The sequence below is a fragment of the Podarcis raffonei genome, chromosome Z (genome assembly GCF_027172205.1).
Source record: "Podarcis raffonei isolate rPodRaf1 chromosome Z, rPodRaf1.pri, whole genome shotgun sequence".
Taxonomy (NCBI): Eukaryota; Metazoa; Chordata; class Lepidosauria; order Squamata; family Lacertidae; genus Podarcis; species Podarcis raffonei.
Window position 1 is genome coordinate 2,742,769 of NC_070621.1, and position 24,159 is coordinate 2,766,927.

Genomic DNA, 24,159 nt, shown 5'->3' on the forward strand with positions numbered 1-24,159 from the left:
GCTCTCCCAGTGTTCCTACAAGACTCAGATACAACCCACATTGAGTGGGTCAGCATGCCACGATGGCAGAGCCAACTAGCCAGAGTTTGGGGTGTTGCTAGGTACATCAGAGACTTGGAGTAAAGACGCACAGCCCAAGTGAAGACGGTGAACAGGTGTGTTTCCCATCAGAGCCGTGCTTTTGCAGACCACCCACCCACCTTGCAAGCAACGTAAACAAACTTGGTGATAGCAAGGGGAGCAGGAGAAGATCCAGTGCCTGGTGCAAAACACACACCAACAATGCACCTGGTTGAGGTGCTAATGTCTGGAAATAAAGCTACTTCTCCTGTCGAGCCAGTGATGGTGTAGTGGTTAGAGCAGCCTTTCTCAACCTTGGGTCTCCAGCTGCTGTTGGACTATACCTCCCATCACTCCTAGTTAGCAAGACCAGTGGTCAGGGATGATGGGAGCTGTAGTCCAACAACAAAAGTTGAGAATCCCTGGATTAGAGAGTGCTGTGCTATGACCTGGGGGACCAGGCTTCTAGCCCCCACTCAACCCATGAAGGTCTTGGGATCCATCTAGCTCAGTATTGTATGCACCAACTAGCAGCACTCCTCCAGGGTTTGAGACTGGGACCATTCCCAGCCCAAACTGGAGATGGCCCAGATTGAGCTTGGGTTCTTCTGCATGCAAAACAAAGCTATGATCCTTCCCCAACAGGTAGGTAGGAAGCCGCCTTATACCATGTCCAACCATTGTTCCACCTAGCTCAGTACTGCCTACACTGACTGGCAGCAGTTTCAGATGGGGATCTTTTTCCAGTACTGTCCAGAAATGCTGGGGATTGAATCTGGGGTGTCCTGGGTGCAAAGGAAGCACTCTCCCATGGAGCTGGGGCCATAACAACACAAGAAGAGCCCGCTGGATCAGGCCAATGGCCCATCTGTTCCAGCATCCTCTTCTCACCTGTGGCCAACCAGGTGCCTGTAGGACTTGAGTGCAAGAACAACTCTCCCCTTCTGTGGCTTCTAGTACCTGGGATACCAGAAGCATTGCTACCTCCAGCTGTGGCAGCAGAGCAGAGCCATCATGGCTAGTAACCCTCAATAGCCTTCTCCTCTTATATCTCTGTGCTGTTGGGCAGCAGAGAGTCTGTGGATCTGGAAGCTGATGTGGGGGCTGGGCGGGGTGGGCAGGGGCTGCCAGGAGGTGGGCTAAGAGCTGGATTTCAGCCTGAACTGCTTTACGACTGACCCAACCAAATCCAAATCACTGGCCTTCCAGATGATGTAATTTCACCCCCTTCCACAGACCAGGGACGCCCAAGGCCTTGACAAAGTCACCTTCACTGAAAAGATTATTGGGCGGGCGGACAATGCCAAATTAGACGGCCGCGTTGGCAGGGAGGATGGCTGGCCAGCAATTTGAGCAGGTGGGTGTACGAGTGAGAGAGAGATGGTGGAGGAGGGCTGATCCTGTCAACTCATGCGACACAGATGCAAGTCTCCTCTGTTCCAGCAGACCCCATCTTAAGATGCTTTTGTCAGCAAACTCACTCACTGCTGCTACTACCCTCTCTCTGTCTCTCTCTCTCTGTCTCTCTCTCTCTCTGTGTGTGTGTGCAGAGATTCTCTTTCGTTCGCTCTCTATCTCACAGCTCAGGATAAGCAGCTCAGAGCTCCTGAGCAAAGCCAGTGGGGAGATTTCTGACATCTTTCCCCCTTTGTTTCCACCAAACCTACAGGCTTAGTTTAGAAAACTGACAGCACGGCTGTTTCCCTCGCCAGAGCTGATCCTCCTGGTTTTAGGGGCTTTAAAAAATCACAGTGCAAAGAGGTGTATGTATGCAAGGGGGGGGGGAAGCCTTGTGCAGAGTGTGGGGTCCTATCCTGGCTCCATTTGTGAGCTTGTTTCTATCACAACTGGAGAGGTAACTGCAAAAAACAAACCTGGTCACCCATTTCCTCATTGAATTGTGCTAAAAAAGAAACACCGTCCCCCGCAACCCCGCTTTAAAGCTTGGGGTGATGTGGGTGATTTGCCTTACTGCAACTGTGTTGTGATCAGCCATGACTCCTGCATTGCGGGGGGCTGGACCAGATGACCCTCAGGGTGTCCCCCCCCCCAAACTCTATAATTCTATCCAGTCACTTAATAGAAAGGAAGAGGAATCCTTATCCAGCTTTCCCTCCCTGTGCAGTTCTGGGCCAAAGGGCTGGGTTGCAATAATAATAATAATAATAATAATAATAATAATAATAATAATAATAATAATTCTACCCCACCCATCTGGCTGGGTTTCCCCAGCCATTCTGGGCGGCTTTCAACAGAACATTAAAAAAAAAAGTTGCTGGAGCATCAGATGCAACTCTCACTTTTGTACAGTGGATTACATTCCAGCCGTGCAGAAGGCAGAGGCTCCCGTGCACCAAAAACCTCCCCACCCAGGCAAACAGGAGGCATTGGCACAATTCAAGGACTCAGGGTGAGCCTGGAGCAACGCTACTGAATGGGTGTGGACTAGGGAGAGGGTGTGTGTTCTGGAAGAGGGCCAAGGGCCAGAGAGAGAGAGAAAGGCCTGGATGGCCACATTCAGCTCTCTGGCCTGAGGTTCCCCACCCGAGTTATGATAAGTCACAGCCCCAAGAAGACCCCTGTTTGGTACGATCTCAGATTAGCAGAGCTGGAAAGTGTCTTTCCCAAAGGCCTTTGGAGAAGCAGATGGAGAGCAGAGCTGCTGGTCTGACCCTACAAGCTGCGGGATGAGTTACTGAGTGCAGAACGCAGCTGCCTGAGAATCTTAGCTGTTTCTTTTCCTAATTCAAGTTTCTGGTCCTTATTGTTGCCAAGCGTGGAGACAGACAGCCAGGTCGTGCAGCCACAGCAGTGACCACAGGAGGAATGACCACTGGGAGGAGTGCAGAGAGAAGGAATGCCATGGTGCATCTGCAGCAGCACAACCAGACACCTTCATCTGCCCCAGCTGCAACAAAACATGTCTCTCCTGTATTGTTCCCCACAGCCACAACAGGCGCTGCAGCCTGCCAATAAGCTGGACATCACCTGCAAAGACACACTCCTCCACTGTCTCCTGAGACAGACGGATGCCAACAACTGTTGCCAGTTGAAATTTAAGAAGCCAGAAGGGTGCCCAGATGAGATTCATAGCATTTGGGGCAGAGGGAGATGAATCTGCAGATTGGGCAGATTTATAGCCATTTATGTGGGCAAAATGGTGAACCTTGGGAGTGCTCAGCCTCCGGACCTAAGGCAGCTTCCCGGTCGTTTTTAAGAGAGAGAGAGACGGAGAGAGAGAGAGAGAGGAGTTCCTGGGGAAAGGTTTACTTTGCAAAGTTGGCCAGGTTCTGCGTGACCTTGGCGATCAGGGTCAGGGTGCGGGCTGTGCGGTCATCGGGATACTCCTGGAGGAGGCTGAAGAGGGAGGGCGACATGATGGCCGGGCAGAGGAAGCGGAGGAACAGTGAGGCGCTGATCAGGCGCTCACTGATGTCTGGGCGGCCGCGGCTGCTGCACTCCTGGCGCCACGAGGCGAAGACCTCCTTCAGCTCTCTAGGGAAGACGCTGCAAAGAGAGACAAGAGGAGTAAGGTGGGTGCACGGCCTTTTGCTTCCCCTGGAGGGAAATCTTTTTTTGGGGGGAGAAGCACCCTCTGGTGGGCTCCAGAGGGAAGGAAAAGCCCCCCTCAGTCCTCCTCTAGCACAAATCAAATCTGAGCTCCCCCAAAATATTTTAAAATTTCTTCTATTCTGGTGCTTGCATCAAAAGTATTTATTATTTATTCCCTAAAATTCATATACCCACTTTGGTGTGCAGAAAATACTTCAAAGAGGTTTATAAAACAGCATGGTTATTGGTAAAAGAAAACAAAAATATTCCAAAAATTAAAACCAACCATTAACCAAAAACCACATCAGCGATCCTATACAGTCATACCTCATGTTACGTCTACTTCATGTTACGTTCTTTCAGGTTACGTCCTGCGGCGACCCGGAAGTACCGGAAAGGGTTACTTCCGGGTTGCGCTGCTTGCGCATGCGCAGATACACAAAATGACATCATTCGCAGAAGTGGAGAATCACAACCCGTGCGTACGCAGATGCGCCGCTGACGGGTTGCGTTCTTTTCATGTTGTGAACGGGCCTCCAGAACGGATCCCGTTCACAACCAGAGGTACCACTGTATATCTTGCCAGGCTTTGCCTAAACAAAAGGAGTACAGTAGTACCTCGGATTAAGAACTTAATTTGTTCCAGAAGTCCGTTCTTAACCTGAAACTGTTCTTAACCTGAGGTACCACTTTAACTAATGGGGCCTCCTGCCGCCGCCACATGATTTCTGTTCTCATCCTGAGGCAAAGTTCTTAACCTGAGGTACTATTTCTGGGTTAGTGGAGTCTGTAACCTAAAGCGTCTATAACCTGAAGCGTCTGTAACCCGAGGTACCACTGTACAACAAAGGTGCCTGTCTGGTGCCAATAGGTAGGCAATTCCAAAGACCAACACCTTACAAACACAGAATGGGAATTACATGACATTTGTAACAGTGCAAGTTGGAATGGGAAGAAAGATTGGCTGCTAATCCACACTGGGAAACTAGCTCTGGGAGGGGAATAGAGAGTCTCCTATCAACCCCCAACACCCTTAACCAGCTGCAGCTCCCATAATTCCTGGGGGGTGGAGCCACGACTGTTCAAAGTGGTACTGAAGTGCTTTAAATCTATGGTGCTAAGGTGGCCTCAGACTTCAGTTCCCACCAGCGTCAGTCAGCACAGCTCTATGCTGGCGGGGGCTGATGGGAGATGTAGTCCAAAGTACCCAAAGAGCACCGGGCTGAACTAAGCCACAGACAGGGAACCTGCAGCCTCCAGATGATGCAGGAGCCCAACACTCGTTATCCCTGCCTACTGGCTGCTGGGAGCTGCAGTTCTACAGCATCTGCAGATTCTACATCCCTGAGCCAAAAACAGATAGCCATTAAAGCCGGATCTAAATGATATTTGCTTCCTGGTAGTTCCATCTCTGCCTCTTCATCGTGCAAAGCTCTAGGCTGCAGTTTCCCCTTGGGCTAATTTTTGAGGCTTTCTTTAGATTGACTTTGCAGTAGCCCAACCTTCTTTCTTTTTGAAAAAACCGAAACCAAAACAACAACAACAAAGCAAACAAATGCTAATTGTGTGATGGAACTCAGGGTCACCCAGATGTCCCAGAGGACCAGCTTTCTCTGTTTGGAAACTGCAGGTAAGCGCATATAGCCAAGGTGTCACGAGATGCAGCAGCAAAATCTCTTGCAGGCACTGGCTGGTCCTGCTGACTGCCCTTGCGACCAGGGCTGCTGCCAACTCTTCAAATGATCTCTGCTTCTGTGTCTTTCACAGCTACTAGCAGGGATCACCAGGTAAAGACTCATCCTTGCATAGGGGAAGGGTTAGGATTAGGACCTATCCCCCCCCCCCCGGCGTCTCAAGTTGCTGTTAAAAGTACAAGAGCAGGGCAGACTTATTTTTCTGGTCAGTTGGCAACCTACTACTCTCTCCCACATCAGGTCCTTTGGGAGCATCACACATTTACTGCCATCTCTGTAGTTGCCCTTCTTCAGAGAGAGAGAAATGTGATTACCTCTGAACATGAAGAAAACACACCCCAACCCCAGTTGTAAGCACCTAGATGTCATGGTCACACAAACACACACATTATACATCTGTGAAAACCAATACAGTCATACCTTGGGTTACAGATGCTTCAGGTTACAGACTCCGCTAACCCAGAAATAATACCTCGGGTTAAGAACTTTACCTCAGGATGAGAACAGAAATGGCGCAACGGTGGCAGCGGGAGGCCCCATTAGCTAAAGTGGTGCTTCACGTGAAGAACAGTTTCAGGTTAAGAACGGACCTCCAAAACGAATTAAGCTCTTAACCCGAGGTACCACTGTACAGTGGATGCTGGGGTTGTGAATGTGATCCGTGCAGGATGCAATTTTGTAACCCACAACATTCGCAACCCGCAGCTGTGCGTCTGCGCACGCATGGGTTGTGATTCGGCGCTTCTCCGCATGCGCGGCCGCCAAAACCCAGAAGTATCCTGTTCCAGTGCTTCCGGGTTTTGGCGGTCCGTAACCCGAAAAAACCCAACCTGAAGCATCTGTAACCCAAGGTATGACTGTAGAAGGGCAGAGTTAGTTCACAACGAAAATTAACTTGCTGATTTACCTATCTTTTGCCAGAGGGAAGGTGTTTTTTGTTTTTGTTTGGTCACAAAGCAGGGGCAAAGGGGATGTATCCCCCCCCCCGCACCAGGGCTCTCACTTCTAGCACCCCAAAGCACCCCTTTCCACCAGTCCCCGTCCACTGACCAGTACGAGTTGATAATCTTGCAGAAGGCCAGCTCACAGCACATCTTCAGGTTGCTCTGATGCTCTGGGAGGTCTGAGGAGGAGCATTTGCTGGGATCCACCTCACAGTTTTCATCCGATTCGTACAGTGCCTTGATGAACTCGCCTGAAAGCACCAGGAGGGCAAGAAATAAACAGATAGATCATAAGGAGAGCCACAAGAAAACTGAGCTTTGCAAACTTGGAATGCAGTGACCTGATCGGCGCCCTTCAAGTCAGCAGGCAGACGGGGACTTTGCTCTGCTTTGCTACTCTCAATATAATCTTAACAGGATGGATCGAGTTCAGGGTCAAAACCAACAAAACCAATCTCCGTAGCAACAAAGGTTAAGGTTCTGCACTTAGGCAGGAATAGCCAGGTGGACAAATATAGGATGGGGGATACCTTCCCCCTGTTTCTATTTTATTTTTATTAGGTATTGTAATTAGGTGGCATGGAAATACTTCCAAGAAACAAACAGAAATTCACCAGAAAAAAACAAAAGCAATGTACAAAAACATATACACAGCCATTCCATGGGAGAGCACAGAAAGCCTAAACTTCAGCAACAAAGCACAGAATTTGGCTTCCTCAAGAATCGCAGTTCAGGTTACTAGTTCTTGTGGCTGGAAAGCTGTACTTGAAAGGCTGTGGGCATCGGGACTCTTGAGATTCTGCAGCCAAACAAAGGTAAAGGAGCAGCAGTTTGTTTTTTAGATTCCCCGTTTCTTTTGTCGCTCATGCCCTTTCTTGAGAAAAACGCAACCGGCTTACGAAAAAGCTCACCCCAACTTCTAAGGTCCTTGGTGCAGAGATATTTGTTTAATAAAATGTATACACGGCTTGATTGTAAAGGATGGGGAAACCCTCATAGAAGTTAATAATAATAATAATAATAATAATAATAATAATAATAATAATAATAAAGCAATGCAATTATCAATAAATGCAATTATCAATAAAAACAATTGTGCTGCAGCATTTGGAGCAAGCGCAAGGAAAGCCCCACAAAGAGCATATTGCCTCCCTTACCCACCATTTTGCATCTGCTGAGTCTGTGAAGCACACCTTTCATCAATGATGGGATGATTGTAAACACTGCCTTGCACAGGTGTGCTCAGGCCAAGAGGTGTGGATATAACCTGGACAGGTGTGTGTGTGTGTGTGTGTGTGTGTGTGTGTGTGGAATCAGGTAGGAGATTCAACTGCAGCAAACCTCTGCAGAAAGGGTTATTTGCAGTTTTAGGCTCCTAATGACTTTTGGCTGTAGGCAAGTAAGGAGATTATAACAAAAGGCTAAAAGACCAGGAGATTACTGGGGGGGGGGGCAGAGGAGCAGAGCTTGACAACTCCTGCCCCAAACCCACCCTGTTGCCAGTCTGCAGGTCTCCTGTCTGTGGTAAAGCACACTGGTGCGTCACAAGGGCCCTGTATGGGTCTGCCTTTAAAACCTTACAAGTAAACAATGCAACCCCAGTGGTCTCTCCTTGACATGCTCCTGGGCTGCATGCAGGAGCTGACCCCCCCAAATACAAAATCAGTTAACCCTGCCATCACCCATACGGAGTCAGAAGTAGAGCGATCTAACTACTAAAGTGCATGTGCTGGCAGTCTTGAAGCTGGACTACTGCAGTGAGTTCTTTGTGGGGCTGCCCTAGGGCCTGGTTTGGAAGCTCCAGCTGGTGAAGAAGGTGGAGACCAGACTGCTGATGTGGGCATCTGGTTCACAACACGTGACACCCTTGTTAAAGCATCTGCATTCGTTTCCCACCTACTACCGAGCCAGGCTCACTGATTTGCAAGATCCTGAACAACTAAGGTCCAAGGTACCTGAGGGATGGCCTGAGCCCTTATATCCCAGCTCAGTCACCAAGATTACCTGCAGGGGGTGTTCTTTGCCATTTCCTGTGTTGATGAGGCTCATTTGACAAGAAGAAACTGAGCCTTCAGTGCAGTCCTGTGGAACTCTCTGTCACTAGACATTCAGCAGGCACCTTCTGCTTCAATCTTTTAAACGCCTGCTTAAGCCCCCCCCCCCCATTCTGTCAGGCTTGTGCAGGCAACCAAGAAGACATGTTTCCACAATAGCTAGCCAATTTATGATTTCTGAAGGAGCATCTCCACCCCTATTCTTCTGCCTGGACGCTGAGGTCCAGCGCCAAGGGCCTTCTGGCGGTTCCCTCACTGTGAGAAGCAAAGTTACAGGGAACAAGGCAGAGGGCCTTCTCGGTGGTGGTGCCCGCCCTGTGGAACGCCCTCCCATCAGATGTCAAAGAGATAAACAACTACCTGACATTTAGAAGACATATGAAGGCAGCCCTGTTCAGGGAAGTTTTTAATGTGTGACATTTTAATGTATTTTTAATCTTTGTTGGAAGCCGCCCAGAGTGGCTGGGGAAGCCCAGCCAGATGGGCTGGGTACAAATAAATAATAACAATATTATTATTATTACTACTACTACTACTACTACAACTTGTTCTCATGATTTTCATTAAACCGTTTGATATCTTTTATGAGTAAAGGTAAAGGTACCCCTGACCATTAGGTCCAGTCGTGGATGACTCTGGGGTTGCGGCGCTTATCTCGCTTTACTGGCCGAGGGAGCCGATGTGCAGCTTCCAGGTCATGTGGCCAGTAGGACTAAGCCGCTTCTGGTGAACCAGAGCAGCACACGGAAACGCCGTTTACCTAGGCTCTGTGGTTTAGACCACAGCACCACCCGCGTCTCCTTTTATGAGTCCTGGTATATTAATCTTTTAAGAAACAAAATAAATAGTCGACATGCGTTAATGTTAGGCTTTCCTCCAGCATGAACGCTCTTCTGACTGTGTCTGTTGAAAGAGGCATGTAGGTTGGATCTTAGCTGCGTAGCAAGGCAGAACACCTGGGAGTAGCTAGATAGAGCCTCCAGGCTAAGAGGAAGGCTGCCTCTTACTCTCTGGTACTGGGGCACAACAGCAGCTTGCCTTTGCACCTGGTCTGGAGGTTTTCCTTTCGGGTGACTGGCTGGCTATGGCTGAATGCTGAACCTGGTTGCAGGTCGGATCCAATAGCCAGAGGTCTTCTCAGGTTCTTTAAGTAACACGTAAACAAAACCTCCATTTACAAGGGCAGTCTCCCTCTGGATATCAACTGTTAGGCAGCAGCAACAAGAGACGGGGTCTCTTGCCTCCATCCTCTCCATGAGAGATTCCCAGTCATCAAAGTAGCAGGACTCTGGGCCACAGAAACCTTTGGTCCAATCCCCTGAAGCAAAGCGCCTCTTTCCCAGAGGAAGAAAACTACCGAAACTGGAAGGCGGATTTTGGCACACACCAATGTAAGGAATCAAAGAATTGCAGAGTTGAAAGTGAGTCCCCAAGGGCCATCTAGTCCAACCCTCTGTGACTTCTGGGTGGCTGCACTACAGCGGGCAGACGGCAAATCTGACAGCTCTGTCAGATTCAATTTCACAGAGGGTCGGGGGAAGCGCACCCCCCAAAAAACCTGAAAAGGGTCTTTGAGGTGTCGAGAAGTCCTGCAGTCCACAAACAGCATCTCTGAAGCCCCAGTCTCTGCCTCCGTGCCAAAAGGTACGGGGAGTCGGGGGGCGGGGTCACGGTGAATGCTGGCGGGTTAAGCAACAGCGCAACTCTGTGAAAGTGAAGTCTCCAAGTCAGCCTTACAGTGGTCCACTTCTCAAAAAAAAAAATAAAAAAAAAATCCAAGCTGATTGCAAAGGTGAGGAAAATTAATTTCATTAATTCGGCAAGAGCGGTAGGATTAAAAGGAATTCCACTCCTGCCTATGGCTATTATATTATGCATGTGAAATCTTACAAGTAAAGAGTCTATGGACTTCCCGGCTGGAGTTAAAGCTAGCTAATTAAAAGACTATACATAGCTTTCTTAATAACAATCTTGATATTTCTGAGCTTTTTAAATACTGAACTTGAACTAAGCCTGACCTGAACTTGAGACAGTATTTAAACTTTGACTTGAACTTGAACTAAAGACTGATTATAATTTTATAAAAATGGAAGATACGCTTTGAATCCATGATTTTAAAGACATATTTGGCTGGATTTCTTTTGAAGAGACTTTAAAGATTGATAAGATACAGACATTGTGGATTAACTGTTCTAAAAGACTCTGGATGGTCAAGATTTAAGATTAAAAGAAGAGGACTATATTATTTACATACAATGACAAGACTGCCTTGGATTTAAAACTAAATTTATACCTTTAAAGACTTATCTCTGCTGGACATTGAAAACTACCATTGTAATTAAGTCCCTGGAATTTGGATCTTTACAGGCTGATTGGAACTGCGACAAATTTGGTATTATTTTTATTTCAATCATACATACAGAAAATTAGTGTAAAAGACTTAAGTCCTTTCTTTCTTTCTTTCTTTCTTTCTTTCTTTCTTTCTTTCTCTTTTCTCTTCCTTAAAGTTATACTTTTATGATATTGTATATTCCCTGATTTAAATTAGGTTCGCACTTACTTTACTGTTGTTAACATTTGTGTAAAAGCTGGGTGTTGGGAGGGGGTAAGAACAAAGGGAAAGTGTAACGAACTTTGTAACTTTCCAAGCTCAACGTAGTGACCTTGACAGGTGGTGATTAAGATTAAAATAGCCGTTTCTGCTGGGAAAATTCTTGTTTTGAAATTTGACTGCTAGAGAGAACAGACAAGTTGCGAGGAAGTTAAATCACAGCTAAGACCTTATAAATAAAAAGTTAAGTAAAGATATGGCAGCGAAGAGGCCTCTGACCCCAATAGAAGGCAGAAAAGCCTCAATACAAGAGGGTAAATCTAAACTTGTGGAACTATTTGCAGAATTTAAAAAGGAAATGGGTAGTGAAATAAAGGAGGCTGTGGGTGCATTAGCCACCCAGATTGAAAAGAATACAAATAGGATGTTAGAAGCAATAGGCCAAATTAAAGATTTGAATGTGAGAACTACAAAGGTGCAAACGCTGTTAAAATGTATGGAAGAGAAAACAAAACGAGTGAATGAAGAGGTGAAAGGCCTGAAAAAAGATCAGGAAAATTAAAGACAGATGTAGGTGGAGTATGTACAACCCAATAAATGGTTTGGGATGCTTTAGCTCAGGCACCCCTAACCTGTGGCCCTCCAGATTTTTTTTTGCCTACAACTCCCATGATCCCTAGCTAACAGGACCAGTGGTCAGGGATGATGGGAATTGTAGTCCAAAACATCTGGAGGGCTGAAGGTTGGAGATGTCTGCTTTAGCTGCTATGGAGATGAGACAGAGAGAAAATGTGGTATGGCTGAGGGGAGTCCCGAAAGAAGATGAGCAGGATCTAAGAGAATATCTAGATGAAGTGATGGCTGAGTGGTTGGGAATTGATAAAGGAGTTCTGGATAGCTCAGTGGATAAGATTTACAGAGTTAGATCCAAAATAGCAAATATTAGGAAGGTACCAGGGGATTGCCTGGTCTTTTTAAATTCATGATATTTAAGGGATAAAAATTTCCAAACCAACTACACTAATAAACTTCAAATTGATGGAACAAATATTCTTTAATATTAAAGAAATCCCGGCTGGTCTTCTTAAAAAACGCATTAGTTATAAATATATAACCGATGCTTTAAGAAGAAATGAGATACGATACAGATGGGAATTCCCAGAAGGACTATCCTTCACTTCTAAGGATAAAAAATTCAGATCTAGGGATTTGGAAGATGCGGATAAGTTTTGGAGGAGATATAGTAAAGATCTTGGAGAAGTGGGATAATTACCTGAGGGAGCTGTAGGAGAACAAGAACCAGAAGTATCACAAGAAAGTATAGATAGCCAAGAAGAAGAAGAGGAGAACAAAAAAGAAAAAGAAAAAAGGTAAAAAAGAACAGAATGTAATAACAGAAATAAATATGGCTGATTTGAAGATATTAATTTGGAATGTAAATGGATTAAATAATAAAACAATAAAACGAAAAGGAATAGAATTGAACATGTAATATTAGATATACGGTAATTTGCTTGCAGGAAACACATGTGGCTAAAAGACATAGGAGAATTTTGATAAATAAGAGGATAGTTGGAATTTATGCCCCAAGGAAAAAAATATAAGGAATGTTATTGATATTAATTGAATACTTGGAAGTAAGAAATGAAAAACAGGCAGCCGTGATGTTTATTCACGCTGAAAAAGCATTTGATAATGTTTCATGGGCCTTTACGCGGAAAGTCCTGGAGGAAATGAATGTCGGAGAGCTATTTAAAAGAGGAATAGAAGCTATTTATTCTGAACAGCAAGCAAGATTAATAATTAACAATACTCTTACAGAAGAATGCAAAATAATGAAAGGGATTTGACAGGGATGTCCCGTTACCATTATTGTTTATTCTAGTATTTGAAGTACTGTTGAGAAATATACGGACAGATGAGACCATTAGAGGAATAACAGTAGGTAAGAAGTCATATAAGTTGAAAGCATTTGCTGATGACTTGGTGATCACGGTGGAAGACCCTATGAATTCAATATTGAAAGTGTTAGAAAAAATACAGGAATTTGGACAAGTATCAGGTTTTAAACTGAATAAAAACCAAACCAAACTCTTAGTTAAAGATATCTCAGAGCAAGATAAAAAAGAGATACAACAGAGGACTGAAATAAATGTATATAAAAAATTGAAATATCTGGGGATATGGTTAACAGCAAAAAAATATAAATTTATTTCAAGACAATTATGAAAAAAATATGGAAAGAAATTAAAAGGAATTTAGAGATTTGGGGAAGAATGAATGTGTCTTTATTGGGAAGGGTTTCAGTAATTAAGATGAACGTATTACCAAAAATGATGTTTTTATTTCAATGTGTTGTTGGAATGGGATACTAAGGATGAGGAGGTTAAATGTGTTATGATAAAATGGGCATGTGGGACTTAACATTCAAATGATTGATTGGGAAAGATTATGGAAGAATGACATGAAATTTACAGCCTGTATTTTAGGTAAAGAAAATTATATGAAAATGTTACATAGATGGTACCTAACTCTGGTTAAACTGGCAAAAATGTATAAAACAAGAGATAATAAGTGTTGGAAATGTAAAGCAGTGGAGGGCACTTTTTACCATGTGGTGGCAATGTAAGGTTATAAAGAAATTTTGGGAAATGATATATAATGAATTGAAAAAAAATGTTCAAAATAACCTTCGTTAAAAAACCAGAAGCCTTTTTATTAGGTATCATAGGACTGGACATACCAAAAAAATCCAAGACTTTGTTTATGTATGCAACAACGGCCACTCGGATATTATTAGCACAATGCTGGAAAGAAGAGGACGTCCCCACTAAAGAAGATTGGCAAACTAAGTTAATGGAATACGCAGAAATGGCAAAATTAACCGGGAGAATTAGAAACCAAGAAGACAATAAATTTTAAAAGGAATGGGGAATGTTTATTGCATATATACAAAAGCAGGGGATACAAGTTAATACATTAGCAGGATTTTGAAAAATGCTTGTAATATAAGGTATAAAATTGGAAAGTAAAATGAGGTAAAGAATTTATGGACATGCATGAACAATATAGAACAAGGGAACCAGGGGGTGGGATGGAGGGAAGTCAGGGGATTCTAGTAGCCCCATATTTTGGATTCAATGTGGATTGTCTATATAGTTGTTTTAAGATTTTGATGTATAGTATTTCTTTTTCATGGGATGTTTAGTTGTTGTAAAATTAATAAAAATATGATTAAAAAAATTAAAATAGCCCAACCCTCTGTAACGACAGGAATCACCGCTAAAGAACCGGAGGCAGGTGGCCATACCTCCAGTGAAGGAGAGCCCACTACCTTCCGAGGGTGTCTGTTCTACTGCTGAAAAGCTCTTACTCTACTTCCCAATGCTTAATCAGAATCTTCTTTCTTGTCTTGAATCCACTGGTTTGGATCCTACCCTCTGGAGCAGCAAAAAACAAGCTTGCTCCACCTGCCATCTGACAGCCCTTCAGATATTTGTCTCTCCTATCAGTCTTCTCTTCTCCAGGCTAATCATCCTCAACTCCCTCAACCTTTCCTCACAAGGCTTGGTTTCCAGGCCCTTAATCACCCTGGCCGTCGTCCTCCACACACCTTCCAGCCTGTGAACATCCTTCTTAAACTGTGATGCCCGGAATTGGACACAGGACTCCAGGTGTGGTCTGACCAAGGCAGAAGAGAGTGGTGCTATTACTTTCCATGATTTGGACCCTAGACTTCTGTTGATGCAGCCTAGAATAGCATTAGCATTTTTTGCTGCTGCATCACAGTTTGGACTCGTGTTAAGCTTGTGGTCCACCAAGACCCCTAGATGATTTCCACATGTTCTGCTAGTAAGTCAGGTGTTGCCCATCCTATATTTGTGCATCTGGTTCTTCCTGCCCAAGTGCAGGACCTTACTTCCATCTCTATTGAAACCCACCTCTTTGGTGTGGTTCCTTAAGACTATTCTTAATTATCTGTAAAGCATCGAGGCTTCCTGGATCCTGGCCCCAAACCAGAAAGCTTCTGTTGATGAAACCCAGAGAGGTACTGACACTCCCCATACCTACCTAAGGCATCTTGCAAGTACTTCTGCCCCACCAGCTTCAGGTACTCCTCGATCGCTTTCGTGGCGAGGGTGTTCTCTCGGAAAATAAGGTGCTCATTTTCGCCACATCGGTCCACCTCGGACATCATGAGATCCGTCAAGAAATCCTGGAGGAGGAGGGAAAGAAGGGTGGGTGGTAAGTTAGGTGAACAGCATCTGCAGAGCAGGAGATCTAAGGATAATGTCCCCCAAAATTCACACCCTCCTCCACTCCCTGCCTGAATTAACAAGCTCTTTACATAGAAAACTTTCAGAAGCATGAAATATCCTCACATTTCTGACTGAGTTCTGCACAGGCTTCTTGCTGGGAGGGAAACCAGTTCTAGAGCAGTAACTCATTCTGAGCTCTTCAACTCTGCAGGTGCTATTTGAACGATCCAACAACACAAAAACTCAGTAGAGTTACCCAGCAGGGTCAGGCTGGAAGACAGCAAGGCAAGTGCAGAAACTCATTCAGAGATGCAGCAGGCAGCCTCTCCATGTAGATATGTGCTTTGGGTTCACAGCTGAACACAAATCATTCACTTTGGGCATTTCTGCTCGGTGGCTTTGCTACTTGATGCAAGATCAGGCAGGAGATAAGACACTGAGAAACATGTCACAATAGCTGCCACAGGATCCCCTTTCCTGGTTTGAAAGCCTGGCAGCAGGGTTTGAGGGGCTCTCAGACGATAACAACAACACAGTGGTACCTCTGGTTGCGAACAGGATCTGTTCCGGAGCCCAGTTCGCAACCTGAAAGGAACGCAACCCGCGTCTGCACACGCGCGGGTCACAATTCGCCAATTCTGCGCATTACATCCTTTTGCGCGTCTGCGCATGCGCGAGTGGGAAAACCCTGAAGTAACCCTTTCCGGTACTTCCGGGTCACTGTGGGACGCAACCTGAAAAAACGTATCATGAAGCAAACATAACAAGAGGTATGACTGTATAATAATTTATTATTTATACCCCGCCCATCTGGCTGGGTTTCCCCAGGCACTCTGGGCGGCTTCCAACAAAATATTAAAATACAGTAATGCATCAAACATTAAATGCTTCCCTAAACAGGGGAAGTCCAGCATCCTCCTCTCACAGGGGCCAAGCGCACACCTCAATGGGATGCCCAAAAGCAGGCACCAGTCACAAGAAAGTATACGTGCAAGGGAGTGATCTCTTTGGTTCTCCATTAGGGATGTTTGCTCAGAGAGCAGCAGTTAGGCCTGTAAGGTTTCCCTGGTGTGTCCGCACAATGCAGAGAAACTCAGCAAGAGCTTATTTTTGAAATGACTTCAGAAATTCACATCCTTCACCCTCAAGCACACATTATGTTGATTCAGAGGAGGATGCGGCTACAGCAATGGGATTTCGGCCGTGCTGCATCCCCCATCCCAACCAGCCCTGTCCTTCCTCCCAGCCAAAAACTTCCAAGTGACAAGACCAGCCAAATCCTGAGTTTGAGGATATGCTGTAAAACTCCATGTTCCCAAGGTAATTAGTATGTTTGGGAAGTGACAGGGAGAGCCAAGGTTAGGGTCTTCTAACTGAGAATCAGCACCTTCCGGCAGGCTGAGCTGCGGATCAGAATTGAAATGTACACTGAGATTGGGGAGAAGGAGGTGGCCAAGCAGAGAGAAACCAGGTGAAGGTGCCCCAGAGACCATGGCAGAAGTGCCTGGAGAGAGAGCGGTTAGGCAGCATCAGGCAATGCGTTTCTCAAGAAGCTGAGAAACAGCTGGGTCAAAGCTTCCTTTTCCAAGGGAGAGCTGAACTCCCTTGACCAGCAGAGTAACTTCAAAGCTTAGTGAGCAGAGAAAGAGAAGCTCTGCTACTTTAAGGGCTGGGGGGAGAGATTAACGCTCCCCAAACTGGACTTTACCACCTCCCTAGGAAGAGATGCATGCGATGCAATTTACAAACTAGCTTGCTTCTCATTTGGCTTCCCTGTTTCCCAGGGTGTCTTTCCAACTTGCCTAGCAAAGCTAACCCTGTCTCCAAAGTTTGCATTAAGGTTTCAAATCCAGCCAAACTGAAAGCTTTTCCTTCCCTCACAGAAGCCGAATGGGAAACATTCTGACGGTTTTCTTCCCTGAGCGGCTAGGAAAGTTTGAGGAACTTTCTGCTCCATTTTGGGCCAATGTCCATGGCATTGCCCACCCCTCGTGCAATGCAGCTGCTCGATTCAAGAAGTGAGGGGCTTGTTAAACCTTTGAGCATTTCTCAAAGGACAATATGGGGAATTAACACCCAAATACTAGTACTAAGAGCCAATTTGCAAGGAAGAGACAGATGTAGAAATCCTTTGGAGGGATCCCCACTGCATTCCATTCGAAGTGTACCTCTCCCCCCCGCCAAGTTTATTTCATTTTACTATCCTGCAATTTATTGGCAGCCCATCCGCAGACATTTTCTGGTCGATTTGCAGGGATGATAAACAAATACAACTGCAATAAAACCATAACAATTTGGGGGGGGGGGTGGAACCAAACCAGCACACTAGGTCTGCAAGACCAAAGATGGAATTGGCTATCCACAGTGCTGACTGGCTCCCTCTTTCTATGCTGTCACAGAGAAGTCTACCCTGCCCCCCCACAAAGAAGATAGTCATCGACTATTGCAGCTGGAGAACCCCTGACAGAAGACCACTCAACAACCTCTGTTTAAGAAAATCCAAGGAAATAATAATAATAATAATAATAATAATAATAATAATTTTTTATTTATACCTTGCCCTTCCTGGTTCAGAAAACTGGGCTCAGGGCGGCTAACAACAAATTTAAAACACTTAATTGTAAAAGCAGCATAAAATACAGTATAAAAACATGAATAACAATAAAATTCAAAGTTCAGCAATCAATTTGGGGGAAATCCATAGAATAAGCATTAGATAGTCACCAGGGCTAGCTGGCTGAATTGGTCCTGCCTGGGCCAGCAAGGAGGCCAGGGGAGAATTAGGTGTGGGGTCTCAGAGCAAGTAATCTTCATAAAAGGGGAGGGGGAGGGAAGAGAAGGGAAGGGAAATAAAAGATCAGGCTGAATTCAAATTAAAGGTCAGGCGGAATAGCTCTGTCTTACAGGCCCGACGGAAGGAGGTTAAATCCTGAAGGGCCCTGGTCTCATGGGACAGAGCATTCCACCAGGTTGGAGCCATCACTGAGAAGGCCCTGGCCCTGGTGGAGGATAGTCTGACTTCCTTGGGGCCCAGGACCTCTAAACTATGGTTATCCATGGACCTTAAGGTCCTCTGTGGGGCAGAGCAGGAGAGGCGGTCCCGTAAATACAAGGGCCTTAAGAAAGGAGAGCCCACTACCTTGTGATGGAGTCCATTCCACTGTCCAACAAGAATTCCTTTTAGGGAAGAAGTCTGTGGGAGGGGGCAGACTGTGCATTGCACAGAGGGCTGGGCTGGATGAGACTTTGCTAGCCTACCCCCTCCAGATGTTGTTGTGACGGCAACTCCCATCATCCCTAGCCAGCACAAAGGCAGAGGCTGGACTAGACTATTTGTGGGGTCCCTGCCAACTCAACACGTGATTATTTAGTGGCTGAGACAGTGCTTGAATGCCTGCCTACCACTTTAGCTACCCTTCTCCAACCTGGTGTCATCCTGATGTTTTGGACTGTAACTCTCACTAGCTCCAGCCAGGATGGGCAAACAAGGAAGGGCAAACATCTGACCGAACTCCCATCATCAGCAACTCTTGGGCCATGCTGGCTGGGACTGATGGAAGGCCAGCAATATCTGAAAGTTCCGCATTCCTGCCCATGAAGATAGTATCTTAAATACTGTTCCATGCCACTCCAGTCTCAGAGCAGTGAGAGAATCCAGGGGTTGCCTTTGTTGCAGCTCTTGCAATGCAGCCCATCCTTTTGGGATGTGGATGAGGATACTGCAGTGGCCAGCCAAGGCCATCTTCTTACAAAGAAACTTCTCTGGCTAGTTCAACAGTAGGATCCTCTCTTTGATTCTAACCCTCCCTGGGTACAGGACCCCAAGAATTGGAAGGGACTCATGGCATCATCCAGATTGACCTCATAAGCCCAACAACAATAATGAAGGTAAATATAATAAGCTGTTTCACGCCTAAGAGGCGAGAGAGCGATGTCAGAGAGTAACGTTGCAGCAAAATTATATTCCAAAGCAAAGAACTGATCGGCCTCTGTGCATCCTCTCCCTGCATAAAGCAGTTTCTGGGCCATACATGGATCGTGACCATAGGCCCGGTGTCCTGCCTGCCTTCCTTCCCTTCACTCCACACCCCACCATGAATAGCAATGCAGGCATAAGTAAGAGGAGAAGAGTGATTGGAGCCTTCCTAAACTCAACTGCAATCCTCAGAGGCTTGGGAAGATTTGCAAAGTTAGCAGATTTTATTAGTAGCTCGGCTATTAGTGACGGAATGGGTTATTAGCACTTAAAGCGGTGGAACGTTCTTGCCTGGAACGTGGCAGCTGCAAGGCTCTGTCTCTCAGCTCAGAAAAGATTAGCAGATTCCTGATGGTGGCAGGAAAGGTGACCTCGCTCCGCCCCCCCGCCACTCCCCATCTTTCCAGTCCTTTATTAACCCCAGTTCAGCAAAGCTCAGCAACGCATTAATGGTTTGTTTACACCAATCCTGGAAGTGTGGGCTGGCGCACACCAGCAGCCTGCAAAACGAACCCTCCTATGCGCACAGAGGAGACAATGACCTTAATGGATTAGAGAATTGGGCCAAAACTAACAAAATGAATTTCAGCAGCGAGAAACAGGAAGATGGAAGGTTCTGCACTTAGGGAGGGGTAGCCGGATGCATGATGAATACAGGGTTTGGGGCACCTTGCTTGACAGCAGTATGTGTGAAAAGGACCTAGGAGGCTTTGTAGACCACAGGCTTAGTATGAGTCAGCAGTGTGATGCAGCAGCAAAAAGAAGCTAATGCTATTCTAGGCAGCATCAACAGAAGTGTCCTGATCAAGGGAAGTAATAGTCCTGCTCTATTCTGCCTTGGTCAGATCACACCTGGAGTCCTGTGTCCAGTTCTGGGTGCCACAGTTTAAGAAGAATGTTGACAAGCTGGAAGGTGTGCAGAGGAGGGAGGCCAGAATGACCCAGCATCTGGAAACCAAGCCTGATGAATTGGGTATGTCTAGCCTGGAGAAGGGGATGCGGGTGGCGCTGTGGGTTAAACCACAGAGCCTAGGACTTGCCGATCAGAAGGTCGGCGGTTCAAATTCTTGCAGTGGGGTGAGCTCCCGTTGCTCGGTCCCAGCTCCTGCCCACCTAGCAGTTCGAAAGCACGTCAAAGTGCAAGTAGATCAATGAGAGCCAGTGTGGTGTAGTGGTTAAGAGGGGTAGTCTCCTAATCTGGGGAACCGGGTTTGCGTCTCTGCTCCTCCGCATGCAGCTGCTGGGTGACCTTGGGCCAGTCACACTTCTTTGAAGTCTCTCAGCCCCACTCACCTCACAGAGTGTTTGTTGTGGGGGAGGAAGGGAAAGGAGAATGTGAGCCGCTTTGAGACTCCTTAGGGTAGTGATAAAGCGGGGAATCAAATCCAAACTCTTCTTCTCCAAACTCTTCTAGGTACCGCTCCGGTGGGAAGGTAAACAGCATTTCTGTGCACTGCTCTGGTTCACCAAAAGCGGCTTAGTTCTGCTAGCCACATGACCAGAAGCTGTACGCCGGCTCCCTCAGCCAATAAAGCGAGATGAGCGCCACAACCCCAGAGTCGGCCACGACTGGACCTAATGGTCAGGGGGTCCCTTTACCTTTAACTTTAGCCTGGAGAAGAGGAGACTGAGAGGGGATACGGTAGCTTTCTAAGAGCAGGAGCTGTTCGACAGAGGAACAGACTCTCCTTCATGGGTAGTTTTAAGCAGATATAATAATATAATAATAATTTATTATTTATACCCCACCCATCTGGCTGGGTTTCCCCTGCCACTCTTGGCGGCTCCCAACAGAATATGAAAAACCCAACAAAACATCAAACATTAAAAACTTCCCTAAATAGGGCTGCCTTCAGAAAGTCAGATAGTTGTTTATTTCCTTGGCATCTGATGGGAGGGTGTTCCACAGGGAGGGAGCCACCACCAATAAGGCCCTCTGCCTGGTTCCCTGTAACCTCACTTCTCGCAGTGAGGAAACCGCCAAAAGGCCCCCAGAGCTGGACCTCAGTGTCCAGGCAGAACGATGGGGGTGGAGACGCTCCTTCATGGCCCTTGGGGTATCTTTCAACTCTACAATTCTATTATTAAAAGGCAACATGAGAGTCATATTCAAATACCTGAAGGCCTGTCACACAGAGGATAGAGTAGATTTGCTTTCTGTTACTTGAATCGCAAGAATGGGCCTTTTCAGTCGTGGCTCCCCGACTTATGGAATACTCTCCCCAGAAAAGCATACCCGGCTCCATCACTAGCCACTCTTATGCACCACAAAAACACACATTTTTTCCAGGCAGGCTTTAAATATTGTGACCTTCTTTAGTGGGCAAGGTGCATTATGACAGCTTTTTATTTATAGCGGATGTTCGGGTTGCGATTCGGCGCTTCTGCGCAAAGCGAAATTTAGCACTTCTGCCCATGCGCGACCTCCAAAACCCGGAAGTAACCCATTCCAGTACCTCCGCGTTTCGGCGGTCCGTAACCCAAAAACAACAACCTGAAGTGTCTGTAACCCGAGGTAGGACTGTATCTGGATGTTTATAGCTTTTGTTCTGCTTTAGTTTTAATTTCTGTATTATACTGTAAGTCACTTTGTGTCTCCTTTTTCTTTTAAAAAAGCAACTAGTAAGAGGAAGAAATAATAAAATAGCATCACAAAAGGATTTTGACGAAACCTTAGGAACAACTTAGCAATGATTCGACACTGGAAGAGAATGCCAGAGATGGTGGTGGAGTTTTTAAGCACAAGTGGGATTGAATCATAGAACTGTAGACCTGTAGAGCTGGCAGGGTACCAACCGCCTACAATGCAGGAATCTCAACATGTGATCCCTTACCCAATTTGAAAGCATATTGCATGGTCACCTCACTCAGGGGCTCCCTTCTAATCCCAGGGTTCTGCTGGGTGACCCCTGAACAGTTAAGATGTGATGGACTATGCAGAATTGGATAAATTAACAGGAAGGATTCAAAACCTGCGGGCCCAGAGATTCTTAGAAGACTGGAGTAAATATACGAATTATTTGAAAAGTAATAGTAATGAACAGATTACGCTAGTTGGACTGCAAGAAGTTTTGTAAGGAGGACTATATGAAATATTTCAAGAAAGACTATGAGGAGAATTATTAGTTGATGATTATTAAGAGCAGAAAATCATCAGAGGTGAAGTCTAAAACAATGTATAAGATAAGAAGTTATGTTATGCGACTGTTGGAAATGATATGTTAAAAAACTAACTAAACATACATAATATATATCAGTTAAGATGTGCAGCAGTTATCGCATGTAAGACTATTACCAGGGAGAGACCAGGGTTTAAATCCCCACTCAGACACGTGAAGTTCAGTGGGTGGTGAGCTTGGGTGCCTCTCAGCCTAACCTACCTCACAGGGTCGTTGAGGGGATTTAAATGAGGAGAACCATGTTTGCCACCTTGACCTCCTTGGTGAAAAAAGGTGGGCAATAAATTTATGAAGGTGGGATATAAATGCAGTGAAAATGAGAAGCAGACGACGCAGGCCCTTCTGCCCCAGTAACAAGTGACCAGCCAGCAGATTGACTGTGAAGTAATAAGGTCTCTTCTCATAAGCAATCCTGATTAATGAGATTGACCTATCCTTAAGAGGCTTTCACTGATAAAGGTAATATGATTAATGTGTAATTCAAAGATCGTTCTAAAGCCCTGTGGGAGAGGAGGAGCACACTGTCTCTGCGGGCATGGGTGGGGGGTCATTACTGGCTGAAATGGGTTGCAAGCTAATCTGCAAATATGCCCCAATCGCTCCCCCCCCCCCCCCGGGATTGATGTAAATAAAATACTTAGTGTAATTCCTTGCAGACAGAACCACTCGGAGACTGAGACAGAACATTTAAAGCACTATGGTACCATTTCAAATGGCAGGGGGAAGCAATGGCCTTTGAGCCCTGCCTGCAGGTTTTTATACAGGCACCTATCCTGCTATAGGAGTTGCCCACGGGACCTCGTTCTGATCCAGTAGAACAATCCTTTTAGCCTTACGCCTTAAGCAGGTGTTGTCGCAAATGGGAGAAGGGGAAGGAAAGATGCACATCGGCCTGTGAAGAGTCCGTCAGAGCAAACAACGTGTTTGCTCCAAGATGCTCAACTAAGGAAGTCAGACTATCCTCCACCAGGGCCAGGGCCTTCTCAGTGATGGCTCCGACCTGGTGGAATGCTCTGTCCCATGAGACTAGGGTCCTTCAGGATTTAACCTCCTTATGTAGGGCCTGTAAGACAGAGCTATTCCGCCCAGCCTTTAATTTGAATTCAGCCTGATCTTTATTTCCCTTCTCTTCCCTCCCCTTCCCCTTTTATGAAGATCACCCGCTCTGAGACCCCACGGCTAATTCTCCCCTGGCCTCCTCGCTGGCCCAAGTATTCAGCCAGCTAGCCCTGGGGATTACCTAATTGATCTTTGATTTTTGAATTTTATTGTTATTCATGTTTTTTATACTGTATTTTATGCTGCTTTTATAATTAAGTGTTTTAAAGTGTTTTAAGTTTGTTGTTAGCCGCTCTGAGCCCGGTTTTTGAGCCGGGAAGGGTGGGGTATAAATAAAAAATTATTATTATTTTAATATTACTCCAATTAAGAGTTGAAACTGCTCTGGAAGGGATGCTCAGATGTTCTTCCTCGTGTGCAAAACAGCATGGATCAGGGTGGGTAGAGGAGGAGAGGCACTCACACTTATCTCTGGAGCGGCCACTCACCAGCCTGCACCCTCTTCAAACAACCTAATTATTGCCTGGAGGAGGGCAATGCTCATTTGTGTGTGCAAACTCACAAAATTGATTAAAGTCATAACTAGCTAGACTAACTACTGTTGTAAAAACAAAAAAACAAAAAGCAGATTTGTCTCTCTGGGTGGATAGGGAAGGAAGTGGCAGCAGCGATGGTGGTGGTTGTTTAGTCATTTAGTCGTGTCCGACTCTTCGTGACCCCGTGGACCAGAGCACGCTGGGCACTCCTGTCTTCCACTGTAAAACCACGTGGCAGCAGCCATGGGCATGTGGCTCAGCAAATCCGTGGACAGGCTGCTACGTGGTCAACACT

General features: G+C 45.9%; 1 protein-coding gene across 14 annotated transcripts in view; it reads right to left on the reverse strand.

Annotated features, from left to right (window-relative positions):
• Positions 1–24,159, reverse strand: part of DAB2IP (DAB2 interacting protein) — a 304,877-nt gene that overhangs the window by 22,105 nt on the left and 258,613 nt on the right. For all 14 annotated transcript variants that reach the window (XM_053373754.1, XM_053373750.1, XM_053373763.1 and 11 more), the window contains 3 exons: positions 14,927–15,071; positions 6,357–6,501; positions 3,331–3,567 (listed from right to left, as the gene is read on the reverse strand). In XM_053373754.1, the coding sequence (XP_053229729.1) occupies positions 3,331–3,567; positions 6,357–6,501; positions 14,927–15,071 (527 nt within the window). The remainder of the gene's footprint in view (positions 1–3,330; positions 3,568–6,356; positions 6,502–14,926; positions 15,072–24,159) is intronic.